This window comes from Choloepus didactylus, chromosome 18, assembly GCF_015220235.1.
Source record: "Choloepus didactylus isolate mChoDid1 chromosome 18, mChoDid1.pri, whole genome shotgun sequence".
Classification (NCBI taxonomy): Eukaryota; Metazoa; Chordata; class Mammalia; order Pilosa; family Megalonychidae; genus Choloepus; species Choloepus didactylus.
In genome coordinates, this window is record NC_051324.1 from 57167820 (window position 1) to 57182139 (window position 14320).

Genomic DNA, 14320 nt, shown 5'->3' on the forward strand with positions numbered 1-14320 from the left:
GTCCATGTAGTCTACATGCCTGATAACTTGGTCTATGTTAATTAAGCTCCCTTATATGCAACGTTTCTATGAATAGAGTTGGAGAGGAAGATTAACATAGCTCCTCATGGGCACAGAGTGCTCATTAGTTGCTAGACCTAATCTGTCTCCATCTCTCATCTCTATCTGGTTTCTCAAGTCCTAATCATTTCCAGGTGGAATAAACAATAGTGGGAAAACATTCAGTCTCAATGAACTTTTAAGAGACTTTTTCTGAGACTTTCCTTTCTTGAAGTAGAAAAAAACTGTTACTTCAGAATAAAGAGCTTCTTACATGACATGACTGTTTATATTGTCCGATAGGCTAGGAAGAGAGTGTGAGGAAGAAGGAGTTGCAGGTTTACAAATGGGCTTACTGTGAACAAAACTTACTCCATAATTTTCACAGTTTTATAAAAGTATAATTTACATACCACTTACACACCCACTGTAAATGTACAACTGAATAGATTTTTTAATTCAATTTTATTGAGATATATTCACATACCAAGCATCCAAAGTATGCAATCAATTCCTCACAGTACCATCATATAGTTGTGCATTCATCACCCCAATCTATTTTTTCAACATCTTCCTTGTACCAGAAAAAGTAAAAATAAGAATTAAAAAAAAAGTGAAAAAGAACACCCAAATCCCCCCCATCCCACCCTATTTTTCATTTAGTTTTTTGTCCCCATTTTTCTACTCATTCATTCATACAGTGGATAAAGGGAGCGTGATCCACAAGGTTTTCATAATCACACTGTCACCCCTTGTAAGCTACATTCCTATACAATTGTCTTCAAGAGTCAAGGCTACTGGGTTGCAGTTTGATAGTCTCAGGTATGTACTTCTAGCTATTCCAGCGCATTAAAACTTAAAAAGGGTTATCTATATAGTGCATAAAAATGCCCATCAGAGTGACCTTTCGGCTCCTTTTGGAATCTCTCAGCCACTGAGACTTTATTTTGTTTCATTTCGCATCCCACTTTTGGTTAAGAAGATGTTCTCAATCCCACGATGTCAGGTCCAGATTCACCTCCGGAAGTCCTACCTTGCGTTGCCAAGGAAATTCACACCCCTGGGTGTCAGATTCCATGTAGTGGGGCAGGCACTGAGTTCACCTGTGGAGTTGGCTTAGCCAGAGAGAAAGGCCCACATCTAAGCAACAAAGAGGTACTCAGGGGGAGACTCTTAGGCACAATTATACACAGGTTTAGCCTCTCCTTTGCAGTAACGAGCTTCATAAGGGTAAGTCCTGTGATAGAGAGCTCAGCACATCAAGCCACCAGTCCTCAATGTTTGTGAGAACATCAGCAACAATCCAGGTGAGGAAGTCCAACACCTCTGCATTCCCGCCCCCCCCCAGCTTCTCAGGGGTCCCCTGCATATATATATATTGCAACTAAATAGATTTTTAATAAATTTATAGATCTGTGTAATCATCACAATTCAGTTTTAGAACATTTTCATAACACTAAAAAGTTCTTTCATGTTTATTTAATCTCTGTCCTCATCTCCAGTCCTAGGCAAATACTAGTTTGCTTTCTGTCTATAAATTTGCTTTTTCTGGAATGTCATATAAATGGAATCATAGTTTACGTGCTCTTTCGTGTCTGGCTTCTTTCATTTACCATAATGTTTTTGAGGTTAATTCATGCTGTAGCATTTACTCATAGTTTATATTCCTTTTTATTGAATAGTATTCTACTGATGGATATTCCACATTTTGTATATATATTCACATTGATATTTGGATTGTTTCCAGTTTTGGGCTATTATAAATAAGGCTCCTTACTGTAGACACATGTTTTTATTTCTCTTGGGTAGATCCCTAGGAGTGGAATTGCTGGATCACATGGTTAGGGTACGTTTAACTTTCTAAGAAATTGCCAAACTATTTTCCAAAGTGGTCATATCATTTTACACATTCCCACTGCCATAGCTTTGCCAACTCTTGGTACTGTCTGTTTTTAAAAAATATTTGTATTATAACCATTCTAATGGGCTTGCAGTGGTATCTCATTGTGGTTTTAATTTGCATTTCCCTAATGACTAACGATGTTGAGCATTTTTCATGTGCTTATGAATCATTTGTATATCTTGTTTGGTGAAATGTCTATTCAAAGCTTTTGCACATTTTAAAATTGGGTTGTTTGTCTTCTTATTCTTGCAAATATTTCCTCCCAATCTGTAGTCTGTTTTTCATTTTATTATGCGGGATCTTTTTTTTTTTAAATTCAGTTTTATTGAAATATATTTACATACAATGCAATCCTCCACAGTGTACAATCAACTGCTCACAGTACCATAATATAGCTGTGCATTCATTGCCACAATCAATTTTTGAACATTTTCCTTACTCCAAAATAAATAAATAAATAAAAATTAAAATAAGAATTAAAAATAAAAATAAGAATAAAAATAAAAGTAAAAAAGAACAACCAAATCATTCTATCCTCCCTATTCTACCCTATTTTTCATTTAGTTTTTGTCCCCACTTTTCTATTCATCTCTCCATACATGGATAAAGGGAGTGCGAGCCACAAGGTTTTCACAATCAGACAGTCACACCATGTAAGCTACATAGTTATACAATCATCTTCAGAAAATCTAGGCTACTGGGTTGCAGTTTGACCGTTTCAGGTATTTCCCTCTAGTCCTTCCAATACACTAAAAACTAAAAACGGTTATCTATATAGCACATAAGAATTCCCTCCAGAGTGACCTCTTGACTCCTTTTGAAATCACTCAGCCACTGAAACTTTATTTCGTTTCATTTCGCTTCCCACTTTTGGTCAAGATTTTCTCAATCCCATGATGCTGGGTCCAGGCTCATCCCTGCGAGTGATGTCCTGTGTTGTCAGGGAGATTTATGTCTCACGTAAGGGGGAGGGCAGTGAGTTCACTTGCTGAGTGGGCTTATATATAGAGAGAGGGGCTACATTTGAGAACAAAGAGGTTCTCTGGGGGAGACTCAGGCACAATTATAAGTAGACTTAGCTTCTCCTTTGTAGTAACAAGCTTCATGAGGGCAGGCCCGAAGATCGAGGGCTTGGGCTACTAAATTGGTAGTCCTCAATGTTTGTGAGAATATCAGTAATAACCCAATTGAGGAAGTCCAACATTTCCTGTGGGATCTTTTGAAGCACAAGTTTTTAATTTTGATAAAGTCTAATTTGTTACTTTTCCACTTATGAATTGTGCTTTTGGTGTTATGTCAAAGAACTATTTGCCTAACCCAAGGTCACGAAGATTTTCTCTTATGCTTTATTCTAAACGTTTTAGTTTTGGCTCTTACCTTTAGGTCTATAATTCATTTTGAGTTCATTTTTGTGTAGGTGTAAGTTAAGTGTTATAACATTTTAAAACTGATGGTAATCATTTTCGTCTTGATTAAATACTCTACTTTCGCGGATGAAGATTAAATTTTTAATGCTAGGTAATAGTTTTAGGTTATTGATCCTGAGACAGCATTACTGTAGAACTATTTGTAATAATTATGAGCATAGTTTTGAAGTCACACAGTCCTGAATTTGAAACTCAGCTTTGCCTCTTACTATCTATGCAACCTAGGAACAATTATTTTGGAGTCTTAGTTTTCTAAGTCTAAGAAAGACTATTACACTATTATACAAGATCGTTATTTTACAGCTAAATTGGCCATCTCTATACTTTTCTCCAGCAATGCCCGGTAGCCTGGTATTGACTGTGGTCAAGATAAGAACAACTAGGATAAGTAATAATTTATAATTTTCTGTTTAAAGTTTGAAACTCACTTTGCAAAATCCAGGACCAGTTTTATTACTGACAGTTTACACCTGGGGGAATTGGTTAGAGAGCCTGAATTGGCTAAGTGACCACAGGGCATAAACATTCCCATTGGTATCTTTTGGGGAGCTCTCTTGAAACCAAGATTCTTCATACAAATTTTGGTGGTTCATACTCAGGAGACATTATCTATGTGAAGAAGAAAGGACCCTAGAAAGCTGTGTCTGGAAGTGTACTGGGTCCCCTGTGCTTGCCTACATTCTCTTTCTCCTGCTGTACTGTATCTTTTGCCTCAAAAGCTTTTTAAAGTAATCTGTGGAGTCTTATACTCCATTTCTATCATATAATCCTGTGAAATTTTTACAACTGTCTTCTTTTAAGATTATTATAAAGATTAAATGATGGTCAATAAGCTATTATTATTATTATTATTATTATTATTATTATTATTATTATTATTATCTTAGTCAGGTCAGTTAGCAGGAGAAATGCTCTGTGGTTTCCTTTAGATTTTTAATGTGCAAAGTGCCCAGAATTCCTTAAAAACACATAACATAAATACAATGTGAAAGCTACCGGAAACATATTTAATGGTAAGTAATCAGAAAGGTGGGAAGGATGATGGAGCCACTAGCATTTTAACTGAAAAAACTAAGTTAAGAGAAACCTGCCATTTCTAAAAATTGGTTGGGGGAAACATTATGACTAAATAATACAAATTATCTAATGTTCAGTTTATGATTCATAGGGGTGAATTTTTTAATATGACAATTTGGATAAAACAAAGAACAGAAAATTTTTGCTGGAGTATATGCTACTAAAGGAACAAGGGGATTTGATTAGGAACTTCTGATTTTGCCATTTAATTACTAATGTGAAACATTAGGAATACATAATGAACAATGGACATGGTCATCTTCATAGGTATTAAACAATCTAATGTTACAGGATATAAGATCAAATTTGGCAATAGAATCCAGACCTAAAGAAAAACATCCTGAGATCTGATTAAAAGGATAAATCAAGAATTATACCTTTTAGGAGGATAAACAAAAGACAGAAACAAAATGGACTTATGGAAAAGCTTAACTTCATTATTTTGCTGTATATCCATACCAACAAGGACCATTATTAAAACTTAAAATGAAAAAGAAATAGGACAGAAAAGTAATATATATCTGACAAAGATTAGGATTATCAAGATTTTTATTTGGAGCTATGTGATAATTGTTAGGGAGATTATAAGTAGTTAGTGGTACTAACTAGGCACAAATATAAGACCATTATACTCATTAAATTATAGATACAAAATAGAAAAAGAAGCTCACAAATACATAATTATCCTGTAAATATGTGGCAATCTTGCCAGTGACTTTTCACCAGTTTTGGGAAGGGTTGTGAGTCAGAGGAGGGGAAAGCTATGATGGGTACAGAGAATGCTTTCTATGGCAGAAATTAAATCATGTTTGGGGTGAATCCTAACCATGGAGGATCAAAGGAGCCTCAGTTATTAAAAAACTTTTTAATTCCAAAGAGGAACTTTAAAAATTTGGAACACTTAAAAGCCCACAAAGTCTACTTTTTTAGTACTCAGATTCTTATAACTAGGATTCTGCATATATTTGGTATGCCATAAAATGGTATACAGTCAGGAAAATGAATGGCTAAAATGCTGACAGCTATAACTGCAAAGTGGAATGCGTCAAAATGGATCAAACTGAGCTGACTGATGTATAAAGGAATTTTAGCTCAATACTTTACAAAATGAATAGATTTAATAACTCGTGCTTTTTTATTTTGAAGGAGAGAAAAATAATTAAAGTATATTTAATAGTTAAGGTGTTATCACTTAGGCTACTTTCAACCAAATTATATTTTAAAGACTAAAAACTAAGGGGAAACATCATTTCTCAACATAAACCTGTTCACATAAAATTTGACAACTATTCTACTGTCCAAGCAATTTTTACAAAACTTTTTATTGTGGTAATGTACATACAATTTATAATTTCCCATTTTAACCACTTTTGAGTATACTTAATTCAGTGACACTAATTACATTCACAATATTGTGCTGCCATCATCATCATCCATTACTCCAACTTTTTTGGTAATTCTATATTCCACTTTCTGAGGTACTTCCAAATATAGAAGTGGCTGCACCATTTTACAATGCGTCCAACAGTGTATAAGTGTTCCAATTTCTCCATATCCTCATCAACACATTTTCTTCCTGTTTTTTTTTTTTTTTTAAATAATAGTCACCCTAGTGGGTGTGAAGTAATATCTCACTGTGGTTTTGATTTGCATTTCCACGACGATCTATGAGCTTATGTTATGACCAGATATCATCTTCTTTCTTCTTTCTTACAATTTTGTAAGACAATCTCTTTCAGTGCTTATACACATTAAAAAAACGGAGACTCCTTATTCTTCAAATTAGATCTATTATCTGCCAAGGCAACCATTTTTACAAGGAACACAATTTTAGAAATTTATCAGAAAAAAAATTAGAAGAACATTGCTTGCTATCAGTCAAAGCAGGATTCCATTTTTATTTTCAGAACATATAAGCATTTACTCCGAAATTTCATCAAAGTGTTAAACTACCCCTTTGAAATATAACCATTGTATTCAGATTTGCCTGATCTGTCAGCACCATTCCTTCTGTTTGGAGGAAAATATTTCTAACGCTATTTGGAGGTATGGCAATATAGATGAAATGTAATTATAGATATTCTAACAGTATCAAAAGAGGAACAAAGGAAGTAGCCTGGTTAAGAATTATAAAAGTCATTTTGCCAAAATTAATTATAAAGAGAACTTAACAGAACAAAATTAGTCAATGGAGAATTCTAATCTGTATTATCCATTCAAAATCTAATAAAGCACAACCTGTACCCAAAAGTCACTCTAAGCACTGCGAAAAAGGAATTGAAAGTGCCGGGTCAGTCTTCTGTTCTCAAGCTTTCATTCCCTTCAGAAACATTTCCTGAGCACCTACAATGCTACCACATGCCAGGCTCTGGACCAGGTGCTACGGATACAAATATGAACAATGTAGAGTCTTCGCTAACAAGAAATTAACAGTTTAATGAGGGAGAGTAGACACACAAAAAGTAATTATAACACTGCATTAAATGCAATGATAAAAATAGACAAACTACTGGAAACATCAAGGAATAATATGTTATAATAAGGAGTACAGAGCTTGAGAGAGGTGGTAGTTGTAGTGGTGATAATTACTATACAACTATAAGTAATAACATTAGCCCCTGGCACTTACTGAGTTTCACAGTGTGGAGGAGGTGAGTAGTGCAGAAATCTAGAGAATGGAGAGATAATCAGGGATTGCATAACGGAAAAGGCAAGATTTGGGATGATTTTTGTAAAATTAAAAGAATGGTAATAAATAATGAGATTATGGAACCAAAAATCAGGGCTGGAGGTATAAAGAAGGTATTAAGGGATAGAGGGAATCATTACAGCAGTTAAAGTAGATTGTGTCACTGAGAAAGAGAAGAGAGCTTGAGAGTAAACCTTGCAATATATTCATTTTGACAGTTTCAAGTTATTTAATCAGGCGAATGATACTGAAATCTGACAATGACAGAACAAGACAGGGGAATTACAGTAATTCAGAGAATGGGAAGTCCTTACTCATGGACACAGAGGTAAAAATCCTAAACAAAGTGTTAGGAAATTGATTACAGTGATTTTTTAAAAACTCATATTTTAAAAATGATTTATAAAATGTTATAAATTTTTTAATAAAATGACCAAGTGGGTTATAAGAATGCAGCTTTCGTTTAACATTTGAAAACCAATCAATGTAGTTTATCACACTGTCATGGACCATTAAAGGAATGGTAAGTAGGAAAGGACAACTTTCATTTTGTTTACCTTTATTCTTTCCCCAAGCATCTTTAAAAGACCAGAATAAGTTCTATACACATGTCAACAACTCAAAAGCAGAATTTCTGGGAATAAAAGGACACCATACAATATGAAACCAACTCACCAATGATGCCACTATCTCTGCTTTCAAGGGTGGAGGTTGGACTAGTGACAGCCCCATAGCTGCAGTCCTTGGCAGTTGCATTTGTACTGACTGGCGGGAGCGTGGAACAGGGGCTATTGGCTGGTGGAGAGGCAGTGCTGCTAGTCAGGGTGGAACAGGGACTTATCCGCTGGGTGATTGCTGAGGTCTGAAAAATTGGAATCACGAATAAACTGATCAACTGTTAAAGTAATATTTATCATTACTGCTAAAGAAGCTTATGGTAAAATAAGCAATTACCTGCCTTGATGAGGAAAAGAAGAAATAATCTACATACACAAGTTTTACATCTATTAGGCTCTTATTTGTTTTTGCTTTCCAGGATATGAGATTCTGGATTCCACAGTAAGGGTGGAACTTGATAAATTTAATGTGAGTAGACTGTGACCTGTTTTTCTGCCTAGGAAATTTCCAGTGACAAATATTCTTCATCATTGCCATGCAAAGATAGAAGAGAGAATTTTGTTTTATTATTTTTAAGCACAAGTTTTACTTGCTTATTGCCAATCACTAAAATTTTTCAGAAGGCATGGAACTTTGTTTTTTAAATAATTTTGTTGGATGGGAAAAATAATAGTATCTCTGCAGTTGGAAGGAAAAAAAGTTCTTAACATGCAGAAGTGTCTCTTTGATACAGAAGGAGTTGCCCAGAAATAAAAAATGAATGCAGGGAAAAAAGACTTATTCCAAACATTTGTCTATTGATACAGAAGGAGTTGCCCAGAAACAAATAAATGCAGGGAAAAAAGACTTATTCCAAACATTTGTCTAGTAAAATCAGTCAAGGAATATTAATTTAATGTAAAGCTAAACAATTTATCTGTAGAAACTGTAGACTGAGCTCTCACTTTGTATTCTTAATGATTCTTGTACCTGAATTTACTTCCTCCGTTGTTTTTAGTGCAGAGGAATGAATTATCACTAAAAAGCTTAACAGTAATATATTCTGGTTTACCTAATTTAATATCAACTCACTTTTTTTTGGCCCTTTCTAGCCAATTAACTGAAATAATGAATAAAAGTAAAACTTTCAAGCATTAAATAAATTTTATCCTTTTCAAAATGGTAAGATCAATGACAAAATTATCTAAAGGAGTACTAATGACAAATTCAACATCTTCAGCTGCCTCTCATCTTCTTTGTATACAGAGTTTCTATTCATATTCTCTTCAGTAAAATTTAGCATTTACATTTAATAACTTGACCAGAGAATGTGTTGGTCAATAGGTATAAGAAATTTTTCTTTTTATTAAATTCAGTTTTATTGAAATACATTCACACACCATACAATCATCCATGGTATACAATCCATTGTCCACAGTATGATAACATAGTTACGCGTTCATCATCACAATCTATCTCTGAACATTTTCCTTACATCAGAAAGAACCAGAACAAGAATAAAAAATAAAAGTGAAAAAAGAACACCCAAATCATCCCCCAATCCCACCCCACTTGTCCTTTAGTTTTTATCCCCATTTTTCTACTCATCCATACACTAGATAAAGCGGGTGTGATCCACAAGGTCTTCACAATCACACTGTCACCGCTTGTAATCTACATTATTATATAATTGTCTTCAGGAGTCCAGACTGCTGGGTTGGAGTTTGGTAGTTTCAGGTATTTACTTCTAGCTATTCCAATACATTAAAACCTAAGACGTGTTATCTATATAGTGCATAAGAATGTCCACCAGAGTGACCTCTCGACTCCATTTGGAATCTCTCAGCCACTGAAACTATTTCGTCTCATTTTGCATTCCCCTTTTGGTCAAGAAGATACTCTCAGTCCCACAATGCTGGGTCCAGATTCATCCCCGGGAGTCATATTCTGCATTGCCAGGGAGATTTACAACCCTGGGAGTCGGGTCCCATGTAGAGGGGAGGGCAGCGAGTTCACCTGTCGAGATGGCTCAGTTAGAGAGAGAGAGAGGGCCACATCTCAGCAACAAAGAGGTACTCGGGGAGACTCTTAGGCACAATTATATGCAAGTTTAGACTCTCCTTTGCAGTAACGAGCTTCATAAGGGCAAGTCCCATGCTCGAGGGCTCAGCATATCAAACCGCCAGTCCCAATGTTTGTGACAACATCAACACCAGTCCAGGTGAGGATGTCCAACACATCCGCACCTTCCCCCAGATCCTCGGGGCTGGGGAGAGGGAGGCTGTAAATATATTTTTTATTATCTGCCCAAATTACTCTGGGATGTGTCACTATTTCACTCCAGCCTATACTAACCTACCGTATCTCACTTCCTATTCAAAGTTCCATGCAATTGTGGTGTTTGAACAAATTGACTGTAGAGTTGTACCATTTAGAAAATTTAGGTCCTGTACCAAATAGATATCTCTTCCCTTGGTCTCATATGGAAGTTGAAGTTTTAAAACACAATCAGTTTCAAACTTTACCCTTTGGCCAGGCTTGCCCTGGTCTTAGCCAGACCTGCTTCATTCATATCACTAATTGAACTCTGGGCTCTTTTTCAGCTTTTTTTTTTTTTTTTTTTAACAGTGGTTGTATGCACTAATACTGACATTCACATCTGCCAAGCTCTAGCTCTGAGTTTCAGGTGTCTCAGAGATATGCATTGTTCCAGAGATCAATCAGGTTATACGCTAGGGGATCAGCATCTCAAAGTTTAGAGACAAGCATTACAATTCAGGGATAGAGTTAACTGCTGTAAGAGCTTACAATCTAGGGACTATTACAATTATTATGTCCACGTTAGGCTATGTTCTAAGATTCAATTCTGAGTTTACACATTGTAGTTAGTCCATATTGGTGAGGCATTAAAGTGTTTGCCTTTATTTCTGGTGTACTTCACTCAGATACTGTGTACAGGATCCATTCACCTCGTTGTGTGTCTCACAGCTTCACTCCTTCTTGTAGTTGCTCAACGCTCCACTGTATGCGTACACCACAGTACACCATTCCATTCTGCAGTCAATGTACCCTTAGGTCATCTGCACCCTTTGCAAATCATGATTACTGCCTCCATGAACACCAATTTGCAAATGTTCATTCATGTCTCTGCTCTCAGATCTTCAAATGACAAGGTATAAGAATTTAAAGGCTCTTTTCATACATCTTAAGATGATTTTCTAGATGCAATCCCTATTTGATCACCTATGCTGAATACAAGTTTTGACTTTAATTTAAATGCTGTGATTCAATTCAACTAAGCACAAGTGACATTCCCACAGCCCTGAAATCAAGTACATTTTTAAAATCATATCAGTAATATTAGGGAAACTGACTTTTCTTAATATAATAAATTCTCAAATCTATGTGAATTTCTCTTCTATTATATACTTTCTCTCCAGAGGAGGGAGCAGTTTCAATTTCTTTGTAATCTCTATTTTTATAAAATATTGGTCTACTGGAACCAATTCTTAACTGGACAAGTGGTAGAATTCTTGACCGGACAAGTGATAATCACCTATGGAATGTAAAAAGCAAACAAACAAACAACTTGCTCCCTCACAAAATTGGGATATTAAGTTTCCCAGACTGACTTCTATTAGAATCCTCCAAGTTAGAAATTTGGCATGGTAATTTTTAAGCCCCACACAGGTTAGTCTAATGTACACCCCCAGTTTAAGAAACACATGGGTCAAGTGAGTGTACCCAGATCTTTCACATTAGATGTATCTATAGTTACTCATATTGAAAAAGTTTTACTTTGGTATGAATCTATTACTTTTATAACAACTCATTTCTGTTCCTAGACAAGATTCTTAGTCTATTCTTTGCAAAGGGAACCTATTAATACACATAGCCAATGTGGAGGTGAACCCAAACAACACTTACTATTTATCTACAAGTTATTTTCTGCAAAAAAAAGCATATATCACAGAATACATGCTTTGAAAGCTTAAAAAAAAGCAACACTTAAAGATCAACCTGTTATGAAAGGATAAAATTGTTCACAGCTTATGAATTAAAAGGTAGGCTTTAATTTAAGGAAAGTAGTTAATGAGCTATAGAAGTCTCTTCTAGGTATAGAAGGACATTATTCTCCATGCTTTAGGTTGAATAGAGACTTTGTAAAATGAAATCTAATTAAGTTACTCCACTTCTAAAACCTTTAATGGTTTCCCCATTTTCTTGAGTGTTGACAGATGGATAATGTACATGAACCTACAGGAAGAGGTAGACAGAATTTTTTTTTCTCTACTCCAGAAGGATTCTAAGAAAGCTCCCAATATTTTACAAATATACAAAGTAAGAACTTTTTGTACCAATTAATACTATCTTATTTTATAATAATGAAAACATAAGGCACACCATAATATTCCAGAAAAAATGGAGAAAAGAAAATAATCAGTTGAATATCACTTACACTTTAGCAGAAAAATGACATATGTTGACTTGCCTGTGTTGGATTTTGTCATCACTAGTATCATCTACAGGATCCTCCTAACAATTATTAATCTATCTCTGTTAAAGTGTTGTTTAGCTCAGAAGAAAGTCCCCAAATAAACATGACCTCTTAGTTCTTGATCATCTTCCTAAGATTAGAAATTCTAATGATCTGTTAAGCCACTTTCCTGTGTAGATCCAAGATAATTTCCAGAGTGTATTACATTCCAACAAGGTTATCATTTAGCTTTATTACTAATAACTTACATTTGTGTAGCGCTTTACAGTTTTAAAAATATTTTATATATTATTTCACAAATACCTTATCAACCTGGTAAGAGGCATAATGAATATTATTTTCCCCATTTAACAAATGTGAAAGGAAACTGCCAAACCACAGAGTTCCTGCTTGTATTAATATACTGTTTATATTGAATTTTATTTTATACTTTTTATTTATATGGAATTTTACAGCTTATGAAATATTTTCACATTCTATTTAATTTGATTCTTACAAGAATCCTGTTGGATGTTATTATATCTTATTACACTGGAACAGTATGGTGTAGCTGTTAAGAACATAGGTTGTAAAAGTGGACTCCCTGGATTTAAATACCATTTCATCAGTTTCTGGTGGTTTGTTTCAATTTCTTTACCTGAAAATTGGAATAGGAACTGACCTAATGCCATTGGGGTGTAAGGAAGCCTAAACAAAATAATGCAAGGAAAACAATCAGTATAATGGTCAGCACATAAGTAAGCATTCAAATATCAATTATTATTACCTATGAAAAACCTTAGCCTCAGTAAATATTTACTGAGCACCTACTAATGGTAGATCCTAGGTGGAGGGGATACAGCTGTAAATAGAAGAGGCAAAAGTCCCAGGCCTTCTGGCCTTACATCTAGTGGCTATTAAAGTAGCCCAAGTAAGAGATGACAGTGGGTTAGATTTAGGTGTTAAGAGTGGAAGTAGTGAGAAGGGATCAAATATAGCATGTATTTTGAAGACAGAGATTGATTTGCTGAAAGACCAAATGGGGAGTATGACAGAGAGGTCAAGAATGCTTCCAATGTTTTTGTCTTAAGAAAGTAGGTGATACCATTTCCTCAAATGGAAACAATGCAGAAGGAGCAGGTTCTGGGAAAAGGCTCACAGGTTCTGTTTTGTGTATCTTAACACAGCGTTAAGTTTTAGATGTATCTTAATGTGCAGCCAGCAAAACCACTGACCCAAGGAGTGAGAGTGGAAAGAATAGAGAGGTCTGAAGACAGAGCTCTGGAACACCTGAACATCAACCATATGATATATAAATATATTCAAATAACCCTTATATACTTCATTATTTTATAACAAAACATATCTGACATAGGGTCTTCGCCATAAATATTTATCAGTAATTAATATGAAATAGTAAATAAATAAATTTTTATCTTTTGAACAAAATGCTTCACTACAAGACCATCATAAAGATTAAGACTATGTCAATGAAATATGACTCTAGTACTTCCTTTGCCACATTTAAACTGAAAAGAACAAAAATAGTCAAAAGAATGAAAACTATGAAATAATTTTTTCAAATTGCTGATTTTTTTAAGTTTCTGAGACGGATGCTTACATAATTAATTTTTCAGGTTTTCTACTTATCTAATATATGCATTCAAAACTAAAATTTCTCTTTGAGCACAGCGTTAGCTATAGCCTACAAGTTTTGTTACACTGTGTTCTCATATTAGTTTAAAATATTCTCTAATTTCTTGTGGTTTCTTTGAACAAGGGCTATTTAGAAACATTACTTAATACTCAAACATTTGGGGATTTTTCTAAGTTATCTTAAAGTTATTTTCTAAATTATCATTTTGTTCTTGTTTAATTCCATTGTGGTCACAGTAATTTCAATCTTTTGAAATCTCTTGAGACCTCCTCTATGGCTAAGCATTATCATCAATTTGGTAAATAATCCATTGCATGTGAAAACAATATGTATCTTGCAATTCCTAGGTGCAGTACTCGTATTTCAAGTTTGTTGGCTCTTCCCTCATTCCCTCCTTCCCTTTCTTCTCCCCCTACCCCATTTTCAGGCCTCAAAAGGCATTCAACAATTGGAA

General features: G+C 34.8%; 1 protein-coding gene across 1 annotated transcript in view; it reads right to left on the reverse strand.

Annotated features, from left to right (window-relative positions):
- Positions 1-14320, reverse strand: part of TANC2 (tetratricopeptide repeat, ankyrin repeat and coiled-coil containing 2) — a 553793-nt gene that overhangs the window by 210309 nt on the left and 329164 nt on the right. The window contains 1 exon segment of the mRNA XM_037807876.1: positions 7811-7997. Within this exon segment, the coding sequence (XP_037663804.1) occupies positions 7811-7997 (187 nt within the window).